This window comes from Cornus florida, unplaced genomic scaffold, assembly GCF_030987335.1.
Source record: "Cornus florida cultivar Cherokee Brave unplaced genomic scaffold, ASM3098733v1 CherokeeBrave_3.0.0_Hap2_Chr02, whole genome shotgun sequence".
NCBI lineage: Eukaryota > Viridiplantae > Streptophyta > Magnoliopsida > Cornales > Cornaceae > Cornus > Cornus florida.
Genome location: NW_026775572.1, coordinates 9415377 through 9435007, shown reverse-complemented (window position 1 = coordinate 9435007; position 19631 = coordinate 9415377). Strand labels below are relative to the sequence as shown.

The 19631-nt window shown below is 37.9% G+C and overlaps 1 protein-coding gene across 1 annotated transcript; it reads left to right on the top strand.

Annotated features, from left to right (window-relative positions):
• Positions 1 to 930: 930 nt before the first annotated feature.
• LOC132295623 (uncharacterized) lies at positions 931 to 1638 on the top strand. Its single transcript, XM_059793932.1, has 2 exons — positions 931 to 1166; positions 1326 to 1638. The coding sequence occupies exons 1-2, from the start codon at positions 931 to 933 to the stop codon at positions 1636 to 1638; spliced, it is 549 nt and encodes a 182-aa protein (XP_059649915.1).
• Positions 1639 to 19631: the final 17993 nt, after the last annotated feature.

The window sequence follows — 19631 nt, the reverse complement described above, 5'->3', positions numbered from 1 at the left end:
AATGGAGTTATGTGCTATTCAACTAACTCCTTGAACTCTAATTTTTGACGGATCCAGCGCAAATGATGTCGGGGGAGCTGGAGTTGTAATAATTGCGCCAAATGGCAGGAAAATAACATATTCTTTCTTTCTAGATTTCAAATGTTCTAACAATCAAGCAGAATATGAAGCTCTGATTATTGGTCTTGAAATACTCTTAGAGATGGGGGCACAGACCGTTGAAATCATAGGTGATTCAAGTTTGGTAATCGGTCAGTTGTCCAGCAATTTCAGGTGCCAAAGTTGGCACCTCAAACCATTCCACTCTATAGCCATGCAATTACTACAAGAATTTGCAGAGGTAAAGGTCAAGCATGTTTATAGATTGCATAATAAAGAGGCCAATGATTTGGCTCAAATAGCATCTGGCGTTAGGGTGCCAGAAGGAATAATGGAGAATTTGATCAGAATAAATAGAAGATCATTACCCTCAGTTAAGGCGAGGGAAGAATTGTTGGCAGAGGTCTTTGCAATCGACGTGGAAGAGGATATAGAAGAGAATGATTGGAGAACACCAATCGTCGATTTTCTCAAAAATCCAAACCCTAAGGCTGACAAGAAGCTAAAGATCAGAGCTCTTAAGTTTGTGATGATTGATGGAGACCTATTCAGGAAAAGCATTAAAGATGACCTACTCTTAAGGTGTGTCAGTAAGAAAGAAGCCATGAAAGTAATGGGAGAGACCCATGAAGGGATATGTGGTGCTCACCAAGCTGGAATAAAATGAAGTGGCTGATTAGAAGGTACGCCTATTACTGGCCCGGGATGCTTAAAGATTGTATCACATATGCCAAAGGATGTCAAGCATGTCAAAGGCATGGGCCAATCCATAGAGCCCCGGCGATTGAATTACAACCAATCATAAAACCACGGCCTTTTAGAGGATGGGCTATGGATTTGATAGGGAAAGTTTATCCACCTTCTTCTAAACAACATTGTTTTATCATTGTGGCAACTGACTACTTTACCAAGTGGGTCGAAGCGGTGCCCATGAAGTCAGTGCACCAAGAAGATATGATTCGGTTTATCAAACAACATGTTATTCATAGATTTGGGATCCCAGAATCAATCACAACTGATCGAGGTTCAGCCCTTGTTGCCAAAGAAGTGCAGGCATTTGCAGCAGAGTACGGGATCAAGCTCCTAAACTCAACCCCTCACTTTGCACAAGGAAATGGTCAAGCCGAGTCGTCTAATAAGACGCTAAAAGGCATCATTGAAAAAATGGTGGAAGATAACCCTAGGGTGTGGCATTAACTGTTATCAGAAGCACTTTGGGCATATAGGACTTCTCAACGGTCAAGCACAGGTGTGACTCCATTCATGCTCACCTATGGTCATGATGCAGTTTTGCCTATGGAAGTGACTGTACGGTCAATGAGATTCGCATTGCAAAACAATTTGACCCCTGCTGAATATAATGAGTCTATATTGGTCGAATTGGAGGACCTAAACGAAGTAAGGTTAAGGGCTCTTGACCACATACAAGTTCAGAAAAGGCGAGTAGCAAAGGCATATAACAAGCGTGTTAGGGCCAAAATCTTGGGTAAAGGTGACTTGGTTTGGAAGACTGTCCTCCCAATGGGTGTGAATGATTGAAAATATGGAAAATGGTCACCAAATTAGGAAGGTCCATTTATGGTTTACAAAGTCTTAAAAGGAGGCGCATATCATTTGCAAGATCTTGACGGGGAAATACACCCTTGACCGATTAATGGCCGATACTTAAAAACTTATTATCCTACAATGTGGGAGACAATGGAGAATAAAACCAAAGATGGTTAAATAACTAGAAGCCATAAAGACATGCATTTCATTCGTTGTTTTCATTGAGTACAAAAGTTTATAAGAGTCATTACCTATCATTTTCTTTGCAGATAAACAAAATGACTCCTGAGCTCATCCCACTCTTTCTTAGACATGGCCATTTTTTCATCCTCTTTGACCTTCTCAGCCCTCAGTCGAGGAATTTCTTTTGAGACCGATTCTCTCTGCTGATCAATTTCCACATTCTTTTGATAAATCTCCTTCATCTGAATAGCGAGTCCTTCTCTTGACCGGGCAGTTCCAGTCAATTCCATCTTGAGACGTTCTATTTCCCGTTCGATCTCTGCTGCTCTCTGGTTTTCCTTAACATGAGTTAATTTTAAGGCCCGAAAATGGGAAACATTGTCTTTCTCTTGTTGAATCAAAGATTCTTGCTCCTGCAGCTTTTCATGGATCGTAGACGACAGCTCACCAGCCTTCTGAGAGGAGAGCTGAAAATCAGAGACGAGAGTCGGGAATCGACTCTGGACAGATTGAAGATGGTTTATCTGTTCTTGACTTAAGTCATGATGATCTATCAAGACGGACATGGCATCAGTCACATCAGCAGCCAAACTTGGCATCTCAGAGAGGTCTCGGGACACGACGGCGACTAGTAATCTTTTTGCCCCCTCAATATCTGGCAAACGACTGGAAGACGTAGGTACAACAACTGGCTCACTTATCAAGGGATCTAGATCAAACCCAGCCGCTATCTCGGAAAAGTAGGCATCAAAGTCATCGATCGTGCTATAAGTGTGAAGGGGCGGTTGGGACTGAGAATTTGAGCAGGCCTGTGAATGAAAGGAATTTAGTAAAACAAGTCAAGGCTTGAATGAAAGAATAAGTCATAAATACTCACACCAACTGGTAAAGGCCGAGTCACGTGGCCAAAGGTGCGTCTGATAGCAAACGCTGGTGCAGAGTAAGGGCTTGGAACTCTTGGTTGTGTGCCCGGGGCAACCTGCAAGAGAAAAATGTTTCTGAATGCCTAACTTTGATAAAGATATATGGGAGATGTACTGAAAGATCATCTTGAAAATCACCTCAGCCCCATCAAACTGATGAAAGACAGTGTTTGGTTGAGTAGTGGCTTGTTGACACTCGACTCCACTAGTGCGAGGGTGATCAGCATTCGCAATGTCATCACAAATGTTGATCCTATCTCTTGACAACAACCTAGCCGAGTGTGAGGAAACCTGTCCGTAAATATGCCATTAGAATTGGCAGGGTACATTGATACTGGAAGTAAAAACAAAGCCTAATTACCTCACGGCTGGTAGAGATATTTGTCTCAACTGAGAAAGTCGATGGCATCAAGGGGTCAGGATTTTCTTCCTCCTCTTCATCGATCAGAGGTAAAGGGTTGGTGGTCCTGACTGAGGTAACCTGTGTTTTTCCTTTCCCTGCCCTGATCACCTGGAATACCGTTGAGGTTAAAAAAGGGGTATATAGGTGGTACATACAAGTAAGCTAAAGTTCTAAGAGATTATGCTTTGAAAAATTCATAAGGAAAACCTTAGGCCTCTTGGGGGGCACCACGTTTTCCTCGTCAGCCTCAGGCGTCTCCGCCTCATGATCAGAAACTCCCAATGGGTCATAGAAGTCAACAGCTGCAAAAAGGAAAAGATGTTTTTATGATCTAAGGCATAGAACTTGGTATTTATATATATGTAAGTATGAGTGTGTACCTTCTTTGGACGACTTTGATTTTTTCATCCTGCTGGGAGAACCAGGATTAGCCACACTGATCCCTTTTGATGGCTTAGTCGAGGCTCCTTGGGGTTTAATGAAAATGGAGACAATCCTATTTGTTATAGTGCGAGAATCTTCCACCATAACCTCCGCAATATGGTTTCCCCACCAGTAGTCAAAGGATGGAGAAGTATCAGGATTTTCCAAAAATGGCTGCAAAGAGAATTTGTTACAGAGACGGTTAAACCGGGAGGATACTCTATCCACCGTTTTTTTGAGGTGAAGACTACTCGTTCCAAGAAAGAAGTATTGAAAGATCGAAAAGGCGGAAGTGGAACGAGTTGGGTGAGACCAAATTGTCTAGCAAATTGTGGGGGATTGTAATACTCCACCCCACACTTACTATTTGGAGAGCCCATTCTTGAACATCCATAGGAGATGTCCCTAGCAATCAAGAAACTGGCCCAGGTTTGTGTATGTTCGTCTTGGCAACTCGGTGGAGCCTGGGCAGGGGGATAGGAAAGCCACAAAGGTCGCCTCGGTCTAGGCAAGAATAGCAAGAAAAGATGACTGGCCCGGTATGCAGGGAGTTTGTAAAAGAAGGAGAACATGGTTTTGAACGATCTTTTTCCTGGTTGAATACGTGCATAATGATAGCCGGGAACAGGAACAGCGGTCGACAAGTCGAGATCGGGGTAAAGTTCAGGGAAATATGCGTATTCCCAAAGTTGTAACAGCCAGAATGGCCCAAAACAGGTTTTGAAGTTGGAAGCAACATATTCCCCGATGCCACGGTAAAGATAAGAATGCAAAAAAGGAGCGAGAGCAAGTTTCTCGCCCGAGTGAAGAGCAAGGGCCAATTGAGTAAATTCCTTAGTGACTGTGAGCGAAGAAACGCAAAATAAGAACCTGTTCAGCCAGTACACCAAGAAAGAAATATGCTCGGCGATGGAAACCGAAGTTCCTTTACCTTTGCTGGCTTTAATAAAAGGGCCATGGGTAGTAATGCGCTCAGAAGCGTCAGGTTTCTTTGGATATTCATAAGCTACTTCAGGAACGGTGAGAAGTGAATTTATTTCCGTACCATGGGGCCTAAGCCCGGTAAGAAAACAAATATCTTGCACTATCGGACCAATCATACCACACCGAAGATGGAAGGCATTGGTGGAACTCGACCAGAAAAAGAGTAATGAGACGAGAGCCTCCTTATCGATAGAGATTCGATTTTTTGAAAGAATGATGGCATCATAAATGCCGACCTCCTTCCATAATGCTCCGTAGTGAGGTTCGACCCGATCGACCCAATCAATCCAGTCACTTTGAGGGATCGGGCAATTTTTGAAAAGGTAGGAAGAATCCACAAGATTAGAGAACTCGCGCTGAAATGGGAGTTGCTCCTCAGCTAAGGGACAGTAAGGAAGAAGTGAGGTTGGTGGACTATCTCTGAAGGCTGGAGCAAGGCCGGTTCTAGGTGAGGAATCAGCACCTAAGACACTGGCTAACACTTCACTAGTGCTGAAAATATCTGTAGCGATGATCTCGTTGACGAGTTTTTGAACAATCCCGGCTTGACTGGAAGATTTGTTACTAGCCGAAATTGACATATTCTCAGCAACGATCGTTACATCTTTATTACCACCCATCGCCGAGATTCTGAAGGACAGAAAATAAAGCTGTGTTCTCTACGATGAAGCTTTATTAAGAATAAATGGTCTTTAAAGTGCGCTGGATATGTTTCTTGTTTGTGGGACAAGACGAGCTAACATTCTGCTGTGCAGTTTTTTTTTTTTTTTTTTTTTTAATTTGAAAAAAAACATGCAACTATCAGGCAAATTTCACAGAGATGTTCTGCAATTTTTGTGGCGAAGCTACAGAGGGTTTTGTTGGATATGGTGTTGACAATGCTTGGTAGAGGCAAGTGTTATATATATAGAGCAATTAGCTAGGCTTAGCTGGCGAAATACTGTACCCAATGAAAACGCCACAGGATTATGAATGTACTTGGAGCCGCCTAAAAACAGGCTAGCTTAAAAATCCAAGGATATATAAAGAATAAATTAGGGTATTGGAAATCAACGTGTCAGCAAATGAGATTTATTATACATCCTTAAGCCACAGGCTAATGTGTTCTTCACTTGAGTGCAACCCGTATCTGTTGACATGTTATTGAGCACATGGTTTTGGGGTTTGTTTCTCTCTTGTCTTGTCAAGTTAAATTGCAGATAAAGACGTACGTTGAGCTCCAAATCCATTTGTTCTGACAGTAAAGTGGTTGTGTTTGTACAGAGCTAATAGAAATATAAATATATATATATATGTGCATATTTATATTCGCACATGTTTATATTTACAAGAGGCCACGTTTAGTCGAAGCAGACCAACCATGTCTGCATTAGTTGCGTGTTGTACACAACTATATCCAAAAAGATATGCATTAAGCTCCCAAACAGCCAGCCGATTGAGATGAGACACCAAGGACCATTCACGTGCTCAAGTACATGATAGCACCTACCTCTGACTAGTAACTTAATTTAAAATATGGTCAACACCCATTAAAAAATGGGTTTGCTGGGCACATGATATTGCATCATACATATGTGTTGTATAAAATAAAAATTTATACATATATATATGTGTATATTTATGCTCATATTGCAGATGTATATATCTACAAAAAGCACAATAGCATTGAAAACGTACCCAGTTTCAACATGTCTCCCTCAAATCCGGCGAAAGCCGAACTACCACCGGTCGCCGTCCTCGCCTTGCAATCATTTTGACGCCGGCGAAACTCTGTGATCAAGGCTCCGAAGTCCAGCTCAGTTAATGAAATGGGTCGCCGTCGCCGTCGCTGGAGGAGCTGCATGGCCGGGAAGCTAGATCATGGTTCGGTCATGGGTTTATCTGTCATAGAGCTCGCCAATGTCACCAATGAGAATGGTTGTTGCGACAAGGAGTTCATGTTTCAGTCACTTCCATTTTGCCCACCCAAGTCGAGAGTTTCATCTGGAAATACACCAGTGCCGACCGTTTTCTCCATGATCGACGCCTATTTGGGGACAAACAAGTACGCAGCTTGTAACCATCACCTGAGAGTTATAGTTTTGCAAAACAGACCCATCACCGGCGAAGCACAGTCAACCACGTAGTTTGCAGAGCTCGCCGTCGTCACCACGATATGAGCAAAGAACAATGGTGTGCATGGGTGGGTGTCATCTTGATCGGCGGCACCAGTTTGCAGTCACCACGTGGGTCAGTTTGAAGCTCACTGAAACCCAAAACCGCGAGGAGCCAGACAGGAATGTTGGAAATGGTTTGAACGTGATTATCGCCATTTGCAGGTTTGATGACAACAAAGGTGGCTGCTGTAGTTATTGTAACAGAATATGGGCGATGACAGTGAGGGTGACAACGTTGTGCTTGCATGGAGACCTGCATGTTTTTCTCCGGCGGCGAATCTATCTGCAGCAGTGGGTTCAGCGGCAATGACATCATGAAGAAACCCACTAGTGTGATACACTTCACAGCCAACAGCGGTCTGGGGATGAATGGTCGAAGTCTTTTGGAGCGTGAGGACACCGGCAGCCCGTTTGCAATACAGACCCGTCGCCGGAGGAGTCGCTTATGCAGTTCCAGGAGGTTCGCCCACTTTTGGCTGGAATGAACTGCGTTTCTCACCAGATTTAATGGCGTCAAAACTTACTGTTCTTTACCAACGTGTGGGACGATTAAAGTTCACCCAAAACCCAAAACTATTGGGTATGATGATGGACGACGGCGTAAGTACCATCTCCGGCGGTGACGTCGCCAAAGAGAATGACGGCGTTGTATTTGCAATGGAGCTCACATGTTTTCCAGCACTGAGTCTATCCACGGTGATAGGTTCAGCAGCGGTGACTTCATGAAGAAGATAACCGATGCGACAATCTTTCTACGGCCGACGCAGTTCCTGGGCAAACTCATTGCAGCGCTTTGCGATACGAAGGTTCGTAAATCACAGGCCCATCGCTGGTAGAGTCTACCATGCAGTTCGCAGAAGCTCACAGCCGTCATATATATACATATATATATGTGTGTGTGTTCGTTGTTGCTTGGGCTTGACAAGGTCCCGACACTCACATGAATCAGTTTTGAAGCCCACCCGAAACCCAAAACTATTGGGTATGAATGATGGACAAAGGTGGGAACACCATCTCCAGCACTATGAAATAAACCTGGAATCCACGGTCAAATTAGAAGAGGGCGCAACAACTCTTAGTGTGATACACATGGAGCCTGGTATATGTATATATGTATACATATACGTATACATATGTATGTATCAGATTTTAATTTCATTAGGGATTGGGGGCTGTTAAAAGGTGCAACACTGCAACATCATGTGATTTTATGGTGCCATTTGTTTTGAATGGTTTCCCTTATTTCTCTCTCTAAGAGTGTTCTTTAACTGCTATTGGTTCTGTTGAAACTTGAGCAAATTGGAAGCTTCAAAATGAACAAGGTACAAATGGCCATTGAAGACAAGAAATGAGTACAAGTCACTTATGCAGGTCAGAAGTTTCAATATGGCCTAGGAACAAATGGCCATTGTGAATGAGGAATGAAATTATATACTTCTCTTTTCTTGTTAATATGTGGGTTTAATTATCCATACATTAAAGGCAAAAAATTAGCTTTGACTGGCCCCAGGCTGAACATAGAAACTGGCCAAAATAAATGCAACTCTACAAAAATTTGGTATGAACCCATTTTCATAGAGTTGGGGGGCAGTTGTTAACACCTAAAATTAATTCAAAGCAATCATGCCACGTGGTCAGAAATCATGAGGTCTGAACTTTGGGTCAACCCATGGTCGTCAGGGCGAAAGATTAATTTCTAATCATGGTGATCCGATTTAAGGCTGAGAATGAAGAAGAGTGGAATTTTTAGGCCATTAAGACTGATATGAGGTTTTGAGCTCATAACAGGCTATGATTGAGAGTCTCAGTCACTATGGTTATAACTCTCAGTTACTATGGTCATGATCATGAGTCTTAGGTCAAACCTTCTCAGTCATTATGGTCATGAGAGTTTCAGTCTCATGATCATGAGTCTTAGGCCAAACCTTCTTAGTCACTATGGTTATGAGCGTCTCAGTCATCTTGATCATGAGAGTCTCAGTCATCATGATCATGAGTCTTAGGCCAAAGCCTTCTCAGTCATCTTGGTCATGAGAGTCTCAGTCTCATGGTCATAAGTCTTAGGCCAAAATACTCTCAGTCACAACTTTCTCAATCACAACGGTCATGGTCAGGAGACCCTCAGTTATAATGGTCACAATCCAAAGTCTCTCCAAAGACTCATAACCAGCCATGATCAAGAGTCTCGATCGTTATTTCTCTCGGTCACAATGATCATAAGACTCTCGGTCATAATGGTCATGATCATGAATCTTAACCAAGATTTCTAGTCACTATGGCCATGATCAAGACTTATGACCAAATATGGTCATGATCAGGGGTCTCGGGTCATTATCACTTGAGGAATCTTTGGGGTAATTCAAATGAAGACCGGTTGTGAATCCCAATGTTTCAAGAACCCAACAAGTCAGGTCTAGAAGTTTGAAGAAAGCTTGAAATAGAAAAGGACAACTTGACAATGTCAGAAGTTCAGAACTACAGATGGAAGGTTCTCACCAACATCTGATGAGGGAAGTCAGGATTGTCAGTAATCAGATGACTCCAGGCTAATGTACAAATCAAGCCAGACATGACAGGTGCAGAGAGCTGAAAATGGCTTGAAGACCAAAATCATCAAGCATAAAAGAATAGGCACCATTTAGTCAAAAAATATTATGTCAGACATACTTGTATCTGCCTATAGAGGTTAGTCAACCTTACCAGCTCAGCAAGGTGGTTAGGAAAAGTCACTTTCGGCTTACAACCAATCAATTTCTAGAGAAACGGTTGAAAGGGACAACACCAGGTGGAAGCCTCTATAAATACCCACTCAAACCTCACAAGGAAGGGGTCCAAGACCATTTCTAAAGTTCAACCTTTAGCATTCCTATCATTTAGCACTTAGCTTTTATTTCATCAAGCTCAGTTTAGCACTTAGCTTTTATTTCAGCAAGTTTAGCTTAACACTATCAGTTTAGTACTTAGTTCATCTTCCAGCATTTAATACTTTAGTTTCCATTTCGATCAAGAGTTTGTAATTCATTCATCATTGTACTCCGTCAAGTTCAATGAATAAAGGTTTACAGATTCAGGTATATTTATTGTCCAGTTAAGTTGCTTCTAATTCATGTTTATCTTGAGTGTTTAAAGTCCTTTCTTAAAGGCAATAGCAACCTTAAGGAGAGGGTCATTCCTACTCTCCAACTTTCGCCTGAATCACCTTAGGTCGGTGACCCGACCCGATAGGAATAGTTTGGCAAGAAATATTCGAGTCCATCAGGACTCTGGCACGCCCGCGTTCTAGGTCAGCCGTTCATTGGCTAGCGACCTCAGACCACTTTGTGAGCCAAACATATAAATATATATATATATAGATCAAGTTAATGGATCGGATTGGATTTGAAAAGATCAAGTTAATGGATCGAATCGGATCGGATCGATTTTATAAAATCTTAATTTATTAATCACTGTAAAAAGGTAATTACCAATATTTCTATGTTTATATTAATATTAATATTAATAATAAATGCAGCAAAAATGTTGAGTACCTTGAACCAAGAAGACGCTTACAATGCTATAAAGAGGAGTGGTGAGCGCGATCATTCGAAAACGTCCAATCCAGGCATGTGATATGTAAGCAAGAACAATCACCAGAATTGTTGATAAACCATCTTGCATATTTATAAGTGCTGACTTGTCAGATAGTTTATTACTAACAAATTAATCACTGCTTATTATACGAAGGCACGGCAGAAAATCATACCTAAAAAAAGAAAGCAAATTACAACTATGATTCAATGAACAAACCAGCTAGCTGGCCACCAGAAAAATAAAAAAATAGACTGAGCAGTAGAATACCAAGGATAAATGAGGCACGCGGTGAAAAGATAATACAGTCACAAATAAAATGTTTTAAATCAGTCCTCCTTTGACGGAGATATGACGACCAACTCCTACCCATCAAGGTCTCATTTTTTTCAATACTTTATTCAAAATTTCAAATTCTTGCAGTGAAAAGCCTTTGATCCCACCTGTCAAGGCCTTGGTCAGCTTAATTTTTACAAGGTCCAATGCAGATATACCGATTGGACATGAGCCCTTAAGTTTGTTGGTTGTTAATTTCATAAATTTAGTTATTCTACTTTCAAGTTTCACTTATTTAGAGCTACTTTGAAAGAACTAATATGTATGCACTAAATAATTAGGCTTGGAGCGTCAAATTGGCATCTTCAAAGTCGAACGAATTTACTTTAAAGTTTAGTAAAAGAAAAAAGAAAAAATTCAATTTCAAATTCGAGGCCGTCATTTTGGTGCCCCAAACAGTACAAAGCCCAAAGCTCAATTCTCATTGTTTGAATTGAAATTTTCAATATCATGTCCAATCCTAATTGTAAAAAAAAAAATTTGTTGAAATTCATAGAAAAATGAAAGTCAAATTGTACCCTTAAATTTAGATTTGTAAAAGCACATGGTAGATAAATTGATTCGCATTTTTAATATTTAAGGATAAAGAACAACAAAATGTACTTGAAATTTACAATGGCAAGAACAATAGAGTCTTTTCGTTTTAAGACCATCAGTTCAAATGGAAGTGTTATCATAATGTTACATTTAGATGAATTATCTAAACGGAGAAATGAAATCCAAACCCTATTACATTTATTCTTCAATGCGTTCAGTCACACTGTGTTGAATCAGTTGTTGCACGTTAAATGTGTTTTTGGAATAGCAAGTTAGGTACAAATCGATTCAAATTAAATGATCTTTAGTCCCCACCATCAAATAAATTGGAATCGGTGATGAAAATTTTGTATTGGTGAGATTGCTATGTATTGCATGGGAATGGCCTTAAAATTTTGGTACATATATTTATTAATCACCGAGCATGGAGAGAGGTCGGGTCCATAAGCAAAATGATTGACGGGCCAGCAGTTAAGAAAACCTCATTTTGTGTCTCTCGTTTCCGTACCCTTGTTTCGGGGTACTACCGTACTACTTTTTTTTTTTTTCATGGCAAAGACAAAAGCCCTGCGGCATCTACGACACATACATACACAAAACACATAAACCCTGAACATACAACTGACCCAAGCAAACAGACCCACCAAAAGCACAAAAACCAGACCTACAAACGGCAGAGCATTTAGACGCGGCAACCCGAGGGTGAACATCGCCAACCAACAAAGCCAGCTGCATTGCAAAAGACTGAGAGGGAGAGGAATCCGAGGCAACTGAATCTCCAAACTGCGCACCAAGAGGAATATTACCCGCAGCATCAAAAGAAAACGAATCATTGACAGCATTATTTGGTGAACCATTACCAGCCACCCCTTCCAGAACACCAGCACCCGAGTGATCCAAACCGACTGACACCTTAGCCCCCACACAAGACATCGCAAGCCATAACCATGGAAATAGCCGGGTAAAAGTATATTTAGCCACAGCAAGCGTAATAGTCTTCGTAACCAAGATTTTGCCAAACAAGCTATTACAACACAGCGACACCCCTTGAGCTGTATCCTCAGCTGATAACTGAACTGGTTTCTTCGCCTCGCTGAGAAGTGTCAAACCATTCATCTGGGCAACCAGAGACGTGGCCATCAACCCAAAACAAACAACAGAAAAAATAGGACCACGGAGCAAAACCCACCACGGACGCCGACACTGCAAGAGACCAACCATAGACCCAAGATAGACCAATACACCATCCAGTTAATACAAAAGAACATGAGAAGATCCTAGAACTCTAAAAAAGCCGGCCAACCCTTGGGCAGCAAGTCGTTTCTCCTAGCCACATAGAACTACCATAATCATAGCACATCCTGCATCACACAAACGTGCATAAAAGAAAACCACAAAGAGAATAAGAGTCGTACACAAACCCACGTGAAACATCAGAATAAGGAAAGCACAATTGGAATAACAAGTGAACACGTGGGAAGGAAATAAACCACACGTAATGGGCTGGCAAAGGAACACGTGGGAAGAAAATAAACCACACAAAACCCACCAGAATCCACCCCAGAACAACCGAAAAGAGCCCCAAGATTGGAGCCGAACAACAACTGCGACCACCAGCCACCAAAAATTAAAGGACAGAATCCATCACACACAGCTCTACCAAAACCGCAGCCACACCAAAAGTAAAAAGAGAAGCAACCACCATGACCGCAAGAAAAGAACTTCACGATGAAAGCGAAAACGAAACCGCGAGAAGTTAGGAACAATCATCACCCTTATCGCACAACAACCCCAAGAACAACAACAACCAGAAACAAAAGTAGCTCTGATCACACATAGAACCTCAGCCAACTGAGAACTCTCAGGAAAGAGAAAAATCGCTGGCTATCTATAGGTACTACCGTACTTCACAATTCAAAGTCTTGATTCTCCAAAATTTCTTGAAAAATGACATTTGAGAAATCGAAATTGCATGAAATTTTCTTTTTTACACAAATTAAAAAATCCAAAGTAATGAAAATATCTTTTTCCCTTACAGCCCCTTGAACTGATCATTTAGCCCGGTTAAGGCCGTTCATTTCTCGAATGCACTGGCTGTTGATACAAAGGTTATTTTAAAGGTTTCAATATCATTCTGAAGAACTGCAGACGCACAGGAGTATAGATTAGGTGTTCCGGTATTAGGCGAATTAATGCCACTAAAATCGATCGAAGTGAGAAGCGACTCACTAGGTACACCAAAAACCAGTCTACAACCGATTAAATTAGACTCATCTTTTTGTGCAAGATGAAATTAAATTAAAATAGTCTAAAACCTATTAAATTAGCCACTATGAATTGGTTAGACTCATCTTTTTGTGTAAGATTATGAATGTCATAGATTTTGGATAAAACCGATTAAATTAGTGTTTTAATTCTTACTCATCAAATAGAGTAGCGTTGTTCAAATTTCTTTCAATTTTGTTATATTGCATTAGAGGCAAGTCTTGGAGCATAGACAAACTTGAGAACTCATCGAAGCGAGAAGCCACCAGGCATGCATACACCAAAATAAATAAATAAATAAAAACTGTTTTTCTCCGAGAAATTTGAAACAAAGAAAAAGAATAAAAGCAATTGTGAATTAATTAGATTCAAGATTATGGGTGTCAAATATTTAGTTATAGGGATTATTACATATAAATGAACTTAATGGCCTATATTTACCCAAATATTGAGTCAAAGTCAATAATTTCTCTAAAATGTGTTTGACCCAAAAGCTGAGGTGGCACATGAAAAAATACTGTTTCATATTTCTGTTGCCTAAAATACCCTTCTTCCTATTTTATGTGTTGCCTAAAATTCCCTTTTGCGAAGGTACCACATTTTTTCCAAATGTACCACATTTTTGGATTGAAGGTACCACTTTTTGGCGTCCAGGTACCATGTTTTCTAAATACTCGTTTTGCTAGATTGGAGAATATTTTGTGTTATTCATGGCGTTAATGGAGCTGTTTATGGATGTAATGTGCAACCTAATTAGCGGTTTGGGGTTTAATACCATTTTCAATTGCAAAAATAAGTCCCTTTTTTTGGTGTCGAGGTACCATATTTTCTAAACACTCTAGCTAGCTTGGAGAATATATTTTGTGTTATTCATGCCCTAATGGAGCTATTTATTGATCCACTGTACAAACTAATTAGCGGTGTAGGGTGTAATACCATTTTCAATTGCAAAAATAAGTCACTTTTGCGAAGGTACTACTTTTTTTCCAAAGGTACCACGTTTTTGGACTGAAGGTACCACTTTTTGGCGTCCAAGTACCATGTTTTCTAAACACTCATTTAGCTATATTGGAGAATATTTTGTGTTATTCATGGCATTCATGGAGCTGTTTATGGATGTAATGTGCAACCTCATTAGCGGTGTGGGGTTTAATACCATTTTCAATTGGAAAAATAAGTCCATTTTTTTGGCGTCGAGGTACCATGTTTTCTAAATACTCTAGCTAGCTTTGAGAATATTTTGTGTTATTCATGACCCTAATGGAGCTATTAATTGATCCACTGTGCAACCTAATTAGCGGTGTAGGGTGTAATACCATACGTATCAACTTACCCCCTTCCTTTAAGCAACAGACGTTTAGTACTGATGTCAGGATGGATAAATGGGTAGAATGTCAATTTTGCCCTTTACAATGGCTGAAATGACATTTTTAACTTTATTGACCATTGCAAAGTTACAAAACTATCCTTATTCATTCAACTGCTTCAATTTTGGAATGAAATATTTTTGATACTACATTCATGTAATAGTCGAAGAAAATTCAATAAGGCTCTAGTATAATAAGCCATACAATACTAATTCATAAAAACCCAATGCAAAAGAGAACTTCATTTCATTCCATCTAAAGTAGATGCTAGTATAATACGCCATACAATGGTTGCAAAACCATACCAACCTAATCCACAATAAAAAGTTGCAAAGTTATTCTCCTTTAAAAGTAGAAAAATAGCTCACACCAACAGATTGCAAAATAGCAGCAAAAAAAAATGACACTGTTCAACATTACAAATGTCCCGTATCCCACATCATTTCAAGTACTTTTTGGATTCTGAGATCCTCCTATCCCACTTCCTCTAGCTCCCAATTGGGTAAATATAGGTATGTATTTCCTTGTTATGCGGTAAACCATTTTGTGGCCATTTTCCTTTGTGTGGTCCTAATAAGAGTCCTCTTGTTTGTGTATTTGATGGACATGCATTCTCTGTGTCTCTGTGTGTAGTTGGAACAAAAGAACCACTTTGTCTCTGTGACTGTCGCATGCAATAAAAATTAAGGTATTAAGGCATTGTATAGTAATAATAAGGAACAAAAGCAATATAAATATAGACAATTCGAAACTTTGAATAATAATAATTTTAAAAAGAATTATCAAAATTTAAAAAGAATTTATAATTCGCCCAAAAAAGATAGCACTATCATGGTTAACACGAAAAAAAAAAAAAAAAAAAAAAATTGCCCAATTAATACAATTATGAAAGAATTCACAGATTTGTACCAGATATATATATATATATATATATATATATATATATATATATATATATATATTACGAGACAAAAACAACTTTAAAAAATAATAATTAAAAAAATCGCTCATTCCTACCAACAAATGGCCTTTGGAAAATTTTCACTAACCGTGCAGAATATATAACATGAAAAAGTGCAAATGAACATTGAGCTATAGTACTAACAACTAAGTTATACTAAGAAATTATTTTACAGCAAAAATTATATCAAAAGTCGAGGAAATTACATCTTATAAGCCTTGATGGATTAAGATGGAAATAGTGAGGTTCCTTGAGGTGAATGGTAGCTTGTTGGCTAATTAAATTGCACATTGGATCAATAAATAGCTCCATTAAGGCCATGAATAACACAAAATATTCTCAAAGTTAGCTAACGTGCTTAGAAAACATGGTACCTCGACGCCAAAAAAAGAGAATTATTTTTGCAATTATAAATGGTATTAAACCCCATACTGCTAATTAAGTTGCACATTACATCCATAAACAGCTCCATTAACGCAATGAATAATACAAAATATTCTCCAATCTAGCTAAGCAAGTGTTTGGAAAACATGGTACCTGGATGCCAAAAAGTGGTACCTTCAGTTCAAAAACGTGGTACCTTTGAGAAAAAAGTGGTACCTTCTCAAAAGGGACTTATTTTTGCAATTGAAAATGATATTACACCACACACCGCTAATTAGGTTGCACATTGAATCAATAAATAGCTCCATTAGGGCCATGAATAACACAGAATATTTTCCAAACTAACTAGAGTGTTCAGAAAACATGGTACTTCGACGCGAAAAAAATGGACTTATTTTTGCAATTGAAAATAGTATTAAACCCCACACCGCTAATGAGGTAGCATATTACATCCATAAACAGCTCCATTAATGCTATGAATAACACAAAATATTCTCCAATCTAGCTAAACGAGTGTTTAGAAAACATGGTACCTGGACGCTAAAAAGTGGTACCTTTAGTCCAAAAATGTGGTACCTTTGGAAAAAAAATGGTACCTTCACAAAAGGGACTTATTTTTGCAATTGAAAATGGTATTACACCCTACACCGCTAATTAGGTTGCACAGTGGATCAATAAATAGCTCCATTAGGGCTATGAATAACAAAAAATATTCTCCAAGCTACCTAGAGTGTTTAGAAAACATGGTACCTCGACGCCAAAAAAATGGACTTATTTTTACAATTGAAAATGGTATTAAATCCCACACCGCTTATTAGGTTGCACATTATATCCATAAACAGCTCCATTAACACCATGAATAACACAAAATATTCTCCAATCTAGCTAAACGAGTGTTTAGAAAACATGGTACCTGGACGCCAAAAAGTGGTACCTTTAGTCCAAAAATGTGGTACCTTTGGAAAAAAAAGTGGTACCTTCGCAAAAGGGGATTTTAGGCAACACATAAAATAGAAAGAAGGGTATTTTAGGCAACAGAAATATGAAACAATATTTTTTCATGTGCCACCTCAGCTTTTGGGTCAAACACATTTTACAGAAATTATTGACTTTGACTCAATGTATGGGTAAATATGGGCCACTAAGTTCATTTATATGTAATAATCCCTTAGTTATATCCATTGTGCAAACTAATGAGGAAAGTTAGGCTATGTTTTCAATATTTCTTTACCACATACCTTGGGATCCAACAGACACTTTTCACATGTAAAGAGAAAATGAAATATAACTCTAAAAACATAAGCAGATTGCAATTATGTGTAAAACCCTAATTAATTTGTGTTAAACATTAATCACAAATAATCATAAATCCCTAGATATTAGAACTTTAATTAATTTCACATCCTCATAACGTATAAATATATATAGTTAGATATACATACCTCGATTCATGATATCAAACCTTGTTGAGATTAGGTTCAACGTCTAGATCCTTTAACCACGAACTAATCTGCAACTCTAATCAACAGTCAAAGGTGGAAACTGGTTTATCTCTCTTGGTTTTTTGCACACATAAAACTATTACGTGTTGTATCAATAATCGTACATAATTGATAGAGTATATGCACTTTCATAAAGGCAGAGAGAGGGCCAGTTTTTTTTTTAGTAACATAATTCTACTTGTGATACCCCCGGATTTCGGAACACGGTTTGATCAAATCCGCACACAAAATTAAAGGATATCAAAATAATTAAAGTATTTAAACAAGCACAAAATACAAAGATGAATAATAAAGAATAAATAACCCGCTGAAGAAAACTAATAAATAAATATTAATTAATGATTCTCCAACAATTACAACTCGGGAATCCCATAAATCAAGGACCCCTGAAACATAATCCAATAATCCTGTGATTTGTATATAAAAACTATCATTTAACACTAAGAAAACATCCTACATTGAAATAGGAACAAAGAATGGATAAGTCTTCCAGTTGCGGATCCTCAACCTTGAGACTTGAACTTTTAATAACCTGAAAAATAAATCGTGGGTTAAACCCTACGAGTAAGTTCTCTCTACCAGACCTCTGAAAACCAATAAGTAGATCATCTCTGATCAAAACCAAACTCAATAAAGTTTTAAGTTTAATAAACAATGATACTCTATACAGCATAACATTCACATCCATTAATAGTTTCATTAATTTTCAAAACCATTAAATCATGACTAAAACATCATCATACCTAAACTAATTCAAATCTCATTATCTTTTAAAGAGAAACCCCTTTAACCTTAACTCAATTTTAAATAATTATTTAATCATTTAAATAATAAATATAATTCAAGGAAAATTATATTTAATCCAAAAGCCAATAATGAATTTAAATATTTAAACCATACAGCCAATACCTAGGCTTTGACAAATCATCCATATCTCATATTATTTTATTAGTATATATATAATAATACACTAACATGTAACTACTAGATTATTCTAATTTAAGAATATCTAATCCTAATCCAACTTATATACATAGATGAATTTTAATCATCTAATACACATAGCAATTTAATTATACTTTAGCAATTCAACCATGCCATCACGAATATATTTATTTATATATTGGCAACTCAACCATGTTTCCTTAAGTATATTTATTTATACATTGGCAATTCCACCATGCCTCTACAAGTATATTTATTTATACATTTAACCGAGCAACTCATCCATACTTCTGGTAATACCCTTAATTTTAAAATGATAGTATCGATATTTATTTATTTGTTTTAATTGTATTTTTAATTGATTATTTGACTAATTGCTTATGTGTTTAATTGAATTAGGTATTACTTGATTATTTGATTATGTGTCTATGTATTATTTGTATTTGTCTATGTGTTAATTGTTTAATTAGATTATGTGCTTGAATGGTGTTTTGATTAATTGTAAATTAAATATTTTCTTTTCTTTTATTATTTTATTTTATTTTTCTTTTATGGTTATGGTTAGTAGTAATGGGCCAACTAATTGGGTCCCATGGACTACTTGAATAGGAGGTTGGATGTGTATGGATTATTACCCATGGATAGTTGTGTATGTATATATATAGATATATATTATATACATATATAAAAAGAAAAGTAATTTATTAATTATTTTTATGGTAACTTGGGTAATAATATTTAATCTGATGTATATGTTTTATATTTAAATAATAAAAATATACATAGATTTGATACGTGTTATGTTTTAAGTTACTTTATAATATTATGGCAACTTAAGTATTATTGGATAATCCATTAATGAATAATGGAATGTGTACAATTTATTTATTTAATAAACATATACATAAATTATTACGTAACATATTTTACTTACCTTTTTAATATATATAAAAGGGAAAATAATTTATTAATTACTTTTATGGTAACTTGGGTAGTAATATTTAATCTGATGTATATGTTTTATATTTAAATAATAAAAATATACATA

What these genes read in the sequence shown, in the direction of transcription:
- LOC132295623 (XM_059793932.1), top strand. Translation starts at nt 931, where the DNA reads ATGGATTTGATAGGGAAAGTTTATCCACCTTCTTCTAAACAACATTGT. An exon ending in GTGCAGGCATTTGCAGCAGA is followed by an intron (nt 1,167 to 1,325) that starts GTACGGGATCAA and finishes TTGGGCATATAG; the next exon opens with GACTTCTCAACGGTCAAGCA.